Genomic DNA, 14,077 nt, shown 5'->3' on the forward strand with positions numbered 1-14,077 from the left:
TTAAAATAATCCTAAAACACACAATGTATAATTTATTAATATTGCCAGCACAATTATCTTACATTTATGAATATTTGATATATCTAAATATTTCATGTATTTTCTGGCTCTGGTTGTGACTTTGATAGATTAGTATCTAGTTTTAGAAACTGTTTAACTATGAAATTGTCATAACTTTTTGCTCGTTTTAAACCTGACACATTTGTGATTTATGGGTTTAGTTTTCCTTCTTATTTTATTCTGCCGTTTAATTCTGTTTCTTATCATTCTTGTTGCTCATTTATTGCTTTGCTTTTCGGCTAATGAAGAATGTTTGAAGCACTGACAGTGATGTGATGTCATCCGACAAGACCGCTACTATCTGTGAGAAATATGACATCGTGAGAGTTTGACTCCCCGATAGACATGCAGGGAAAAAACGAATGTCTGCAGGAGGCTATTTTCATGTGATAGACACATCCAGCGTACCGTTAACATACATTGACAGAAAAATCTGTGTGCGGGCTCCCATGAGGCAGATTTTCTTGTCAAGATTTAACACCTGAAAGGCAACTGAACGTGTGAGAATGGGAGAATCTCATGAATAAAATCTGTTCGAATAATTTTCCCCGTCCTTCACTGTTACATTTACATTTCAGTGTAACCCTCCCCCATCTGTGGTGTGCACATGTACAGTAGAGTGTGAAGAAAAAAGCACATGCGTATCCTTTCTCTTGACATTCCCGTTCGTTTTTTTTCCTCTTCAGCCTCTGGGCGATGTAGGCGGTTGTAGCAGGTGTGTGAGTGGGCGAGGGGCTTCCCCTGGGAAGTCAGAGGGGTAAGAAGGGGTCAGTTTTTAATGGGCCTGTCTGCCCACTTCTCCTCCAAAAGAAACCCCCCCCATCCCATTCCATATCTTTGCATCTCCATTGTCCAATCATTCCCGTCCCTGGCATTCAGCGTTTGTTCTCCTGACCATCCAGTCAGTTTGAGTGACGTTATCAAATGATTGCATTTGGGGAGCTCCTGCTTGTGTTCAATAGTGAATATGGTCCAGAAAGAGGATAAAAGGAGTTGTCAGTCCGGACATATCTGTACATCTTTAGTCGGACACAGTGCTTGACACTGAACAGGTGTTCCTGAGAGGGCCTTTGAACTGTTCCTGAACACACACACAAAGACACAGTCAAATTACACGTTAGCATTGCAGTGTATGCTCAGTGTTTTTATAAAATTTGCCCTTAGGACAAAAATGGTTTTGGATTGAAGATCAGAGAGACGAATAGATGAAGCGGGAGAGAATGATTAGTTGTTAGGTGGAGTTGGTAATTTGTTTTCTCTCTCCTTTGTAATTTGTTGCACTTAAATCTTTTAGGTCTTTTGTGTGTGTGTGTGTGTGTGTGTGTGTGTGTGTGTGTGTGTGTTTGTGTTTCTGGATTTAGGTGAGGTTTTTTTCAGGTACTATGGATGTCAAACGTAAAGGCCAAAATAAAGTCAATATTTTTTACGTATACGTGAGGGTCTTTGTTAAAGGATTAGTCAATTTTCTTAAAAAAAAAATCCAGATAATTTACTCACCACCATGTCATCCAAAATGTTGATGTCTTTCTTTGTTCAGTCGAGAAGAAATTATGTTTTTTGAGGAAAACATTCCAGGATTTTTCTAATTTTAATGGACTTTATTGGACCCCAACACTTAACAGTTTCATTGCAGTTTAAAATTGCAGTTTCAAAGAACTCTAAATGATCTCAAACGAGGCATAAGGGTCTTATCTAGCGACGCGGTTGTCATTTTTTTGGCAAGAAAAATACAAAATACGCACTTTTAAATAACAACTTCTCATCTTCCTCCGACTGTGTGACGAGCCAGTGCGACCTCACGTAATACATCTTCACGTCAAGAGGTCACAGATGACTTTATGCAAATCTACGCCCAAGTGTGGAAAAGGACCGTTTGGACATTGTTGTATGTCGAATGATACTAATTAATGTCTTTGTGTCAATTTATTGTTTAAAATGGTCCGCAAATGTGCGATTCATATATGTAACACGTGACCTTTCGAAGCAATTACGTGAGGTAGCGCTGGCTTGTCACACAGCCGAAGGAAGACGAGAAGTTGTGGTGTTAAAATGCATATTTTTTTTTCTTGCAAAAAATGACAATCGCTTCGCTAGATTAAGACCCTTATGCCTTGTTTGGGATCGTTTAGAGTCCTTTGAAACTGAAATTTTTAACTGCATTAAAACTGTTAAGTGTTGGGGTCCATTACCGTCTATTAAAATGAGAAAAATCCTGAAATGTTTTCCTCAAAAAACATAATTTCTTCTCGACTGAACAAAGAAAGACATCAACATTTTAGATGACATGGTGGTAAGTAAATTATCTGGATTTTTTTAAGAAAATTGACTAATCCTTAAATAGAAGAGTGTGCGCGTACTGTACTCGCACTGACGGATTTTTTAAACCCAGCATACATTGTACGCATATTTCACGCATGCATCTACAGAAGAAAGTAGTATGTATCCCAGAACATGCATTGCATTTTGGCTTAATGTGCATACATTGAATGTCTGTTTTCATGTACAAGTCAAATAAACTATACTTTGCAAGGCTGTGCGTTTGACGGTGTGCATACGTTCGTGACTTAGGGATGCATAACGATTAATCGTGATTAATCTATAGCAGAATAAAACTTTTTGTTTACATGATATATGTGTGTGTGAACTGTGTATAATAACTTTGTATAAATAAATGCAGACACATGCATGTATATTTTTAAGAAATGTTTACGGTTTAGACGGTGTTTGTGTATATAAATTTTGTATATTTTTGTAGAATTTATATTATATATAAATATATAAACTTTCTTAAAATTATACATGCATGTGTGCATATTTATATATATATATATATATGTAAATGGTAAATGGACTGCATTTATATAGCGCTTTTAACAGACCTATGGCCATCCAAAGCGCTTTACAAGTTTGCCTCACATTCACCCATTCACGCACACATTCATACACCGACGGCGGAGTCAGCCATGCAAGGCGCCATCCAGCTCGTCGGGAGCAGCTGGGGTTAGGTGTCTTGCTCAAGGACACCTCGACACTTGGTCCGGTGGAGCCGGGGATTGAACCACCAACCTTCCGGTTTGTAGACAACCTACATGAACCACTGAGCCACTGTCGCCCCAGGATTAGTATATATATATATATATATATATATATATATATATATATATATATATATATATATATATATATATATATATACATAACTATTATACACAGTTCACACACACATATATCATGTAAACAAGAGCTTTTTTCTCCTATAGATTAATCGCAATTAATCTTTATGCATTCCTAGTTCGTGTACACATTAAAAACAGACTTTCTACGGGCTTAATGCTACTTTGGTTCTAAATCAAAGTAAAATAAAAGTCCTATTCAGTTTTATGACTGGTATCATTAACTAGACTGATATGTCGGGGTTGTTTTGTAACGGTTTACATCTATACATTTGGCCACTTTTTATCCAAAGCAACATACAATGCATTCAATGTATGCACATTGGGTGTTCCCTTTGAATCGAATCCACAACCTTTGCATTGTTGTTAACGCAATCCTCTTCCAATTAAGCTACAGGAACACACAACATTTTTTAAAAAAACATTTTAATTAAGAATTTGAAAAGTATTGGTATGGTCTGCTGAAGTTTAGATATTGTGCCAGCCCTAGCAGGGAAGATGAAACCCTCTTTCTTTTGATTCATCTACTTTTGATGGATCCAGCTGCACTTAGTATCTGGTTTCTCTCTCTGATGTGGTTTTATTTTACCTGTTGAAACTCAAATCTGCTATTCACGTTCACTACATCACACACGTGTGAGTCATGGCACAGTGCGTTTAATGGGCAGTGTTGGTGTGTGCGTTTGTTTCATCTGTGTGTGTTAAGATCTGAGTGCTAAGATAAGGTCATGTTTCCTGACTCATGGGATCTGTTGGCATTAAGGTCTCCCTGCTCAGAAGCGAGAAACCAGAATTTCCCTAACATTTAGTTTTTTTCTCTCTAACTCAATCCCCATTACAGCATGAGAGAGAGATGCTCTATAAAGCAAACTTGTGAAGCGTTGCCAACAATCTCCAGGCAGAAAGAGAAGAGTCTAGGGCTGGGGGAAGGGAAGTCCTGGACTTGAAAAAGAGGAAAACTAGGCAAAGGGAGAATAACACTGGATGTTGCTGCTGCTGTTGAATCTCTGTTAAAATGATCCCAGCAGGCCAGAGGACTTTGTGGTCTTTGCCTTAGAGCAGGTCTTAAACTCATTCTCAAGTGTGTGTGTGTGTGTGTGTGTGTGTGTGTGTGTTTGTTTTTGTGTATGTCTTGTTTGCCATGTGATTTTCCTTAAAAGGAGATTTTAAGTTTTTGGGGTTAAACTGAGATATTCTGTGTATCTGCACTAACCGTTTTATAAACAACTGGTCTTGGTGTAAATAAATAAAATATAAAACTGTAAATAAAAGTCCTGCATGTTTTCAAGCTGTCATTCAAAGCCATCCTGTTAAAATCTTGTTGTCTTTAACCCTTGAAATGCAACACTACACAGCTCTCAGATGTAATATTTGTGACCCTGTCTGTGAAATCCAGGCTAAAGTGTCATTATCTAACTTTGAGATTAGGAGCATCAAAGTTTGATTTCACTCATCGGTTTCACTTTATTTTTAATCGGGGTGCAAACTTGTCACATTTCTGCGAAATTGGCTGTTTTTGTAGCCTGACGTTGTCAAACTCAATTCTAGTCAGAATTTGAGTCTGATACCGCTCCATTGAGCTATAATTATGAGGCGTGTCTCAACCGAAAAATGCCTCTGCACTCAATTGGATAGACCTACGACCAATCAGAGCAACGGAGTGTGTTATGTTGAAATGACGTCTTTAGCAGCCTGACCGAACTGCTAGTTATTTCGCTACAATGACACTAACATTGTGATTATACTAAGTCTGAGTTAGCGAATGTAAATCAACACCTACTATGTTTACAACATTTCATTTATATCACAACATTAAGTATTTACTAAGTCATACAGTTAGACTATCTCTTACCATTTGTACGTTAGGTGAACTTCATCCACGACGATACCCATTACGTTCGCTTGAAAATATTGGAGCCTAGCATGTCCCTCCACTTATTCAGCAACCACGATTCCGGGCTTCCGACAAGAAGCTGGCAACGACCGCTAATTATATCCATCTCGTCATGCACGCAGAGTTGCATCGCCGTGATACCCATTTCAGTTGCGACCAACTTTTGCCGAATCCCGTAGGAAGGACGGCAAAACATCAACAAATGCCTTGCTCGCGTTTCTCTGTTCCTCTTTTAAAATCAATGCTCTGTCGATATCTTTTAGAACAGACTCAATGTCAGAATCCACACATCTGAACTCTAAAGCGGCAGCCATTTCGTTGTAAACAGATTCAACACACGCGCCCTTTGGTGACGTGGTGCATTACGTTACTGTTGATTATCTGTCCATCATCGTATAAAGCCCGCCCTGACAATTTGATTGGTTTGACCAGCTTTGGGTCTAGCATAGTAGCTCCACAACGCAGAAACCCCAGAACGATCTTCCCATTCTCAAAATGTTGTGGGCGGGGTCTAAGATCGGCTGGCACCCAGGCTACTGTCTTTGATCTAAAATAGATCATTCTTGTGATTCGTCTAGATTCAATGAGTTTTTGGAAATGAAGGGTGAGGGGCGTCTGCGACAGGGTCACAGTAAATGAAATTATGAAAGTCATGTTCAGCTTTTGTGGTAATGATGTTAAATCACTAGCCAGTTTGGCAGGATATATGTTTTACAATTTATAGTCACCTTATTTGCTGCTGAAGTTTAAGCAGTCCATTCAGATTGAGCGCACACACTTAACTCAAAGTATTTTTTAATTCAAGGTTGCGCGCCCACATCACGTTGCTGTGCGCGTGGTCACAAAAACGTAACATTTGTACACGTATTTAAGCACCGCAGTTTAAAATTAAGTGATTGCAACCCGTTTAATCTGTAAAAAAAGATGGACGACACTCATTCGCTCTCTTCAATTGGTGAAAAGTGAAGCCGTCAGTGTCCTGATATGACGCTGACATCTTGGGTCTTGAGCCTGCGCAGTAGCGATTTTGAGACAAGACCTGCGCAGTAGTGAGCAGGAGGGAAAGCCGCAAAAGCAAGGCCCCGCCCTCGCTCACGCAGAATGCGAATATCACAGCTATCAATCATGACGTGACACTGCTGTTTTTATAGCATTAAATAACTAACTAAAAACAAACTTATTTTAAAAACAAACACAAATCACATCAGTGTGATAGATACTACAGTAAATGACAAAAACCAGCTTCGGAAAAAAGATAATTGAAGTGTATTTAAATTGTTTAGTTGGTCTTAAGTCCCATTGAATAACATGAGGGAGGCGGGGTTTATGACCTATACTGGGACCAGTCACTGGGGGGCAATCGAGACGTTTTGGCTTCACTTTTCAGGGCACAAAATGACTTTAGCTGGGTTTTACAAGCAAGGTCACGCGTGTGTTGATAGTTACGTAAATAGATGGTGTTTGTTCCAGTGTTGCTTTTTATTGTTTACTGATGTGATGTGATCTCTATTTATAATGTAAATATGAGTAATATGTGTCCCATACATCTCTCAACATTGCAAAAACCACGCACAAATGCATTTGTCCTGATTATGACGCTACAATTAAACACTTTGTTTTTGTATTGGGGTCCTTCAGATCCAACTGCCTGCTTCTAAAGTCTGTAAATGAGACAAGCATTTTGTCATTACCATTCTCTATTGAAACTCTTGTTTGTTTTTCCTCATCAGATGTAGAGAGCGAAGATGGTGAGCTAGACCTTAGCGGTATCGACGAAGACGAGATCGATAGGGTGAGTTTTGACCTCCCATGGTAACGGCATGATCATTTACTTGTTACCCATAGCACTATAAGAAGTGTTCGACATGACATCATTAGAATTGTATAAAGCTGAAATCTGAGAAGGGATTTAACATACAAAAATGAATTAATGGAATTACAATGTAATAAAGTGAAATATGAGATGTTGCTATTTACGGTGCCTGTCAGCAGTGCTCACATGTCAGGATGATCGATGATGTTTTGTTAACTCTGTTTTTTTTCTCCTAGTACATCCTAAATGAAAAGGAAATAAAGGTAAAGACCGAGCTGTGGATGATTCAAAACGCAGACTACCTCAAAGAACAGAAAGGTGGGAGAGGTGGAACGGTCCATTTTAACTGTGGCAGATTCATTTAAACCAAGCAGATATGTTAATTATATTTGACACGGTGTTTCTATTTTCTTTAGAAAAGGAAGAAAGAATAGCAAAGGAAAAGGAGGAGGGTACATATAAAGAACGGAAGGTAACGCAATGATTCATAATAAGCGGTTGTAGGTGTGAAGTGTATGTTTGTTTACCTCCTCATTTCTGTATTTGTGTTCGATTCACAGACTAGAAAGCCAGGGAAGAGGCGTGAGCCGATTAACGCACGCACTGCAGACGAGGCCATTGAGAAGATGTTAGAACAGAAACGCATTTCTACTAAAATAAACTACGATGTTCTTAAAGACTTGAATAAAACAAACCCAAAAAGTCCCACTCGCCAGACAGAAGAACCTTCTGATGGGGTGAAAAGAACCCCCGCGAGTCGCCAGCCGAAACCCCATCTGTCTTCACCGAAGATGAGCAAAACTGTCAGCAGTTTTGGCAAGAGGTATGGAGCTATTAAGCCCTCGTTTCCAACCTGTCATGTCACGATCATACATTCTCTTCTTAAAAATTAACTCTTTTATTTTCTCACCTAGAAAGCTGCGTCTCAATTCATTATAATATTTTAACTATAATATTTTGTGTATATACACTGATTCTGTACAGCGGCTACTGTATGTATGGTTGCTGGACCTTTTAACATTATTATACACATATATTTGTGGATCTGTTTTTTTAGTAATCTTGTGTCTTTGAAAGTGTTACTGGTGTGTCTTTAATCACATGTTTCTTAACAAACCTTTTTCTGGATCGTCTTTGACAAATGCTTCATGTAGATCAGCTCAAATTCTCAGTTAATTCCCAAATCTTTTTGGATTAGTTTTCCACACAAAGCTAATGAAGTGGGAGCTTTTGTGTGTTGGGCTACAAATGTGAAAGGTCCCTGTGTGTCTCTTTATGTCTTTTACCCTTTTGTGCCTTACAGGGCAGGTCTGAATGATTGTTAAGAATAGCACATGGTAAGCTAATTTAACCATGGGTGTGTGACAGAGAGACTCGTACATATGGTCAGTTAGAAAAGCATAGTCTGCTCTATATTTAGTCTCTAAATGCTGGTATGGAAGACATTAAAGTTTAGAGCACATATTTAAAGCGAGCTCCCGTTTTGGTCCCCTCCCCGGCATCCTCCCTTCATGTGTGTGGTGTTTTACTACTGTGTTTAGGTTGTGAGCTCATTTCTATTCAGCACTTGTTGATCTTTGGTTAAAGATTTATCTAGGTTGTAATTAGTAATGGATATTCGCTCTTGAAGGAAAGGCACAAATGTGCTCCACATTCAGTTTGTCATGCCGCATGAAGGCCGATGACATGGAACGATGAGCATCCTTCTCTTTCTTTCTGTCTCTCTCTCTTTTGCAGTCACTGGTTTATTCCATGTCTGATGTTTTACCAGTTGCTGAATGAATGGTTTAAGTGAACAGGATTGATCTGTTGAATCATTCATTCTGAAAAGAGCTTTTATGTAGTTTTTTTTGTGAATGGAAAGGTGAGGTACCAATCTGAGCAACCTTTCAAAAGCCATTACACTGTTACAACAGCAGGTCGGTGTCTCTCTCTCTCACACACACACACACAGACACGCACATACACACACACACACACACACACACACACACACACACACACACACACACACACACAGAAATAATAACAGGCTAGAGCCTCTTTACTGAATGCTGTGTGTTTGAATGGAAGTTTTTGTATTATTTAGTGGTATGTCTTTTAAAGCTCAATGGGGTCTTCTCATTCAATTTTGATATATTCACTTATTTTGTTTGCTTCGTGCTTACGGATACAAATATTTTGTTTAATTTTCTCGTTCAAAGGTTATTCATAATGCACAGAAATATTAACCTCAGATGCAAAAGCCGCTAAATTCTACCTTTGTCAAATGAGATGAAATAAAATCAGAATCCATTAAGAAAAATGTTATTTACAAGAAAACATGTCAGACGCACTAAGCAGGTTTTGCATCTGAGCTCTTCATAATATATTGCATATCGTCGCTGTCCTTCCGAAAGCTTTTATGTCCAAATTCACTCTTTTTCAACAAAATAAACACTGTATTTTTTTATCATTACCTACTGTGTTGTCGAAAGTTGACAAGCACTTTTAATACTTTTTATTGATGGAATATTTGCAAAAGCCACTGACAAACATAAAGAGTGACCAATAATATTGCGTTATGACAAAAAATGAAATTTTCAAAATATGGAGATACAAGGTTTCGGAAGGACAGCAGTGATATTTTTTTCATGTACTAAAAAGTTTTTAGTGTCGTACTTCCGTTATGAATCAGTTGAAATGTAGGCCTCTTACTGGTTTTGCTGTTTAAGTTTTAATTAAAGACGCTATTAAATTTTTTTATTTTATACTGTAGCTGTCATACATGCAACAAGTCGTGTGACAAGGAAGGATTAGGAAATTAGTCTAGTGACATAGTCTTTAAAAAGTTTAATATCCAAATAAAAAACCCATTAAAGAGCACCTATTTCATTGCTAAACAACAACGTTATTTTGTGTATTTGGTATAATACAATGTGTTCACGTGGTTTATAGGGGTGTTCCGATCAATGCCACTAATAATACGTGGCCAATATTATTCACAGCTATTTCATGTATTACGGCTTTTGCTCAGTAAGTCCTCATCGATTTGAAATCGCTGTTAGTTTGAGTCGTTTATAACATGCATTTGAAAAAGCAACACTCGTCAAACATAATCATTATACATATTCTTTATTATCATGAAAATACCTGAGAAGGGTTGAAGAACAACAATATAAATATATCCTTAAGCCATGTGTATTGTTCTTCGTCTACAGCGCATTTTGAGTTCTGCACGAGAGCGCCTCCTGGCTTTTGGATGTGGCGGCATTTCACCGTAATTTATTGAGAAGCATAGCAAGCATTATCGGCCGATCGATCGGGGCATCCCTAGTGGTTTATGGTTAAATATAAACACATTATTTTCCACATACGGTAAATTTTTGTAGCTCCACATTTCACTCTCTTCCTGAAATGCACAGATTTAGAAAGGGCTGTGTCCCTGATTGACCAGCTAATCTGTACGTTGTGATTGGCCTGAAAACTTCTGTCGTCAGCCGGAAATTAGAGCCCTGCAAGCCCGTCAGGGCCTGACGGGGCCCGACTGGCTAAGCCAATTTGTGCCGGCCTCGGGACGTTTTTTTTTTTACAGACCGGACTCGGGTCAGGCTCGGGCTTATTTTAGCGTCTCTCCTCATTGTGTGTGTGTGTTTGCGTGTGTAGCAGAGACAGCGCACATCTAAGGCTATGTTTACATTAATGGGTTTATCCTTTAAAACGTTCGTTTTGCTACGTTTACGCCTTTCATTTACACACCACCATTTTTGACCCTCATAAGCGGATTCGTTCGCAAAAGCTGCAGACCCTGTTTTAGTTTGAGAACTCAGACGTTGCGCTGCTGTGTAAGTGAACGTAGACGGAGTCTTATGTAAACGAACAGCTCATGTTAATGTGACAGCGCATCATTTTCAAAGTAAAAATTATTTTTATTCAGGTAAATGGAGGTTTGCAACGGAGGTTTTGCCAAAAATAGTAAACATCTACCAACCAGCTATTATAAACGCTATATCAGATTGTTTTATGTATTCTCATAGATAATGTCTGTTTTATATTTATGTTTGAGTGGGTTTGAGTATTGTTGTAATGTTGTTTGTTTTGTTTAAATTTAGTTAGCTTATTACAAAAGAGAGACCGTAATTTTAAACGCCATATAGGGCATTGTAAAGGTCAATTTGAAGGGAGAATTGTAATGGGTCAGACATGATTTTCGAGTTTAATTTAAGTTTTGTTTGCTACTTTAAAATGAAATTCGTTTCATATAATTTGTCTCTTAGTTTTAATCGATGTTTTGTTGATAAGTTTTGTGAATATAAATTAATAAAAACAGAAAATCAACGTCATATTAATATTTAATGCTTGTTTAGCCGATTGAGCTTTTTGCTATTTTTGCTATTTTGTTGCTAGCGGAGGACGTGCACTGACCTCGCACACTTTTAAAAATTAACGTCATACTAATTTTTATTAATTAATTGCACACTGAACAGCGACAGGTAAGGGAAGATAAGTTATTTAGTGTTTTCTGAAGAATACAGTCAGTTCGTACAAACATTTTCGAATGGACTATAAGATCATACATATGAACTGTGAACAATGAACTATTATAACTCCCTACATTAAAGGAATAGTCTACTCATTTTCAATATTAAAATATGTTATTACCTTAACTAAGAATTGTTCTATCATCTGTCATTCTTAACTAAGAATCCCTCTATCATCTGTGTGCGTGCACGTAAGCGCTGGAGCGCGCTGCGACGCTTCGATAGCATTTAGCTTAGCCCCATTCATTCAATGGTACCATTTAGAGATAAAGTTAGAAGTGACCAAACACATCAACGTTTTTCCTATTTAAGACGAGTAGTTATACAAGCAAGTTTGGTGGTACAAAATAAAACGTAGCGCTTTTCTAAGTGGATTTAAAAGAGGAACTATATTTTATGGCGTAATAGCACTTTTGGGAGTACTTCGACTCGCCTGAAAAGTCCGCTCCCCTTCTCACTCTCATAATGGGAGTGGGAGGGTGTTAATGCGCCGAGTCGAAGTACTCCCAAAAGTGCTATTACGTCATAAAATATAGTTCCTTTTTTAAATCCGCTTAGAAAAGCGTTACGTTTTATTTTGTACCACCAAACTTGCTCGTATAACCGGTAGGGCTTGAACGCTTCGGGCCGGGTTAGGGCTGGAGTTTTTGGCCCGTGCAGGGCTCTACCGGAAATATGACGCTCATTACCATGTTTGAAAAATTCGGTGACAATGCAATGCTAACAGGAGTTAACTTATAGGCTGTGAGTCAAAGCAGAGAAATTATTATAATGTCAGTCTTGTACATCACCAATCCCAGGAAGTAAACTGTTGCTTACAATCCGTGTTTTTGTTGTATTCCAAGAAAAAAGATTTACATTGGAGACAATAACTTTTACTTTGGGTTATATACCTTTTGCTATGGTTAACATGTACTAATACACACTTACACACCAAAGTAAATAAAAAATGTGAATAGGACAATAGGTGCTCTTTAATATTATTGTGGTTTTTATTTTATATCATCATCAAGATCACTTATATTTATAAATTAAATAAATCCTTTATTGTGTCACCCAGCTCTTCCACACACTTTCCTTTTTCTTAAAAGGTTTCTTGCCTTGTTCAAGCTGAAGCCGAATTCATCACAGAAACCCAATTTGCAGTGCTGTGTGTGTGTGTGTGTGCGCGCGTGTGGGCGCGTGTGTGCGCGTGGGTGTGCGTGTGTGCGCGTGTGTGTGCGTGTGTGTGTGTGTGTGTGTGTGTGTGTGTCTGTGTCTGTGCTGTAATATACAGGAAAGCCATTGTACTGCAAGTTCAATTCACCATCTATGACACATTTGAGGTATTCTGTACTGTGTTATGCACTGACACACGTAACCTCCTATTTCTGCCCCTCTGCTGTATTTTTACCGCATGTTCCTGACATCCTCCTGCAATTACCTGAACATCTACCCATCTGCTGGTCTGTTCATCTCTCTGTTTGTCTGTACCTTAAATTTAATAAGTCTCTCATTCTCTCCCTCTCTTCCAGAAATAGCACAGATAATTGCCCCCTGCTGTTTTCCCCCTCTATCCTCCCTTTCTGGTCGTTTTTTCACCTCACCTACCCGTAGCTCAACATTAACTGTAAATTGAGGTTATAGCAACTGTGCGTGTGAGCCAATGTAATTTTCCTGAAATAGCGAAGGTTTCATTAGAGTTTGTGTGTTGGAGGCGAAGGTTTTTGAGAACCTGAGACGGATTGTTCTCATTTTTGTGGCGCACCGGTCTTTTGTTCTCAACACTTCATTTGTATCAGTACATGAAACATCTCATGAAGACATTCACACCTGGAGTGCCAGAAATCGCCATCTCACACCATCACACATCTGGTAATTAAACAATCTCGCTTTCTCTCACACAGCTGTTCCATAGACTGTCATCCTCAACTACAAATGTGCAAAGCTGCAGCGCAGCTGGTTGTCTGAACAACTAGTCGGTTGGTCAGTCTTCTGGAAGGCTTTTATAATTGGCTGATTTAGGGTTAAATCCACTGAACATAAATGTGACTTATTTAGGTTGCTTTGGGACGTTCATGGGGACAAAAATGTTCCTGTATTGAAAAACTGCTAGATGGAAACAAACAAAATAGAGCAGAACCCAGGAGTCTGTTTAACCGCTGTTATAAATAAAGTTCATGGTGCGGGACGGCAAAATAAAAAGATCTTTTACAGAACACTTGCAGAATAATGGCAAAATTATGCATAATTACTGAATAAGTGCTTACAGTAGCAGTTTTAAAAGTCTGATCATCTTAAAATGTGTTGCTAAAATGAAATTTAAAAAAAATCCCCATGGCAGCATTTCTTAGAGCCGTGGTTTTACTGTCTTTATTTTATCTCCCAACTTTACTAGTTGTTGATGAATGATTAGTTAACTTTTTTCTTTCTTCTCACATTATTTAAAATGTATTTTTATAGCACTTTTTTACAATGTTGCATTGCTTTAAAGCTGCTTTACAAGAAATATGAAGGAAAAGACCAAAAACACGGAAATTATTAAAAATATATAGTTACTGGGAGAACCGGGGCCAAAAGTAACATGGGACAAAAGTAACAACGCGATTTTCTCTGAGCCCTGATAACATTTACATCC

At 38.3% G+C, this 14,077-nt stretch overlaps 1 protein-coding gene across 4 annotated transcripts in view; it reads left to right on the top strand.

The window, feature by feature from the left end:
- Window positions 1-14,077, top strand: part of brf1a (BRF1 general transcription factor IIIB subunit a) — a 47,249-nt gene that overhangs the window by 23,780 nt on the left and 9,392 nt on the right. For all 4 annotated transcript variants that reach the window (XM_073873415.1, XM_073873414.1, XM_073873413.1 and 1 more), the window contains 4 exons: window positions 6,858-6,919; window positions 7,177-7,258; window positions 7,357-7,412; window positions 7,501-7,763. In XM_073873415.1, the coding sequence (XP_073729516.1) occupies window positions 6,858-6,919; window positions 7,177-7,258; window positions 7,357-7,412; window positions 7,501-7,763 (463 nt within the window). The remainder of the gene's footprint in view (window positions 1-6,857; window positions 6,920-7,176; window positions 7,259-7,356; window positions 7,413-7,500; window positions 7,764-14,077) is intronic.

Source organism: Misgurnus anguillicaudatus, chromosome 11 (genome assembly GCF_027580225.2).
Source record: "Misgurnus anguillicaudatus chromosome 11, ASM2758022v2, whole genome shotgun sequence".
Lineage (NCBI taxonomy): Eukaryota > Metazoa > Chordata > Actinopteri > Cypriniformes > Cobitidae > Misgurnus > Misgurnus anguillicaudatus.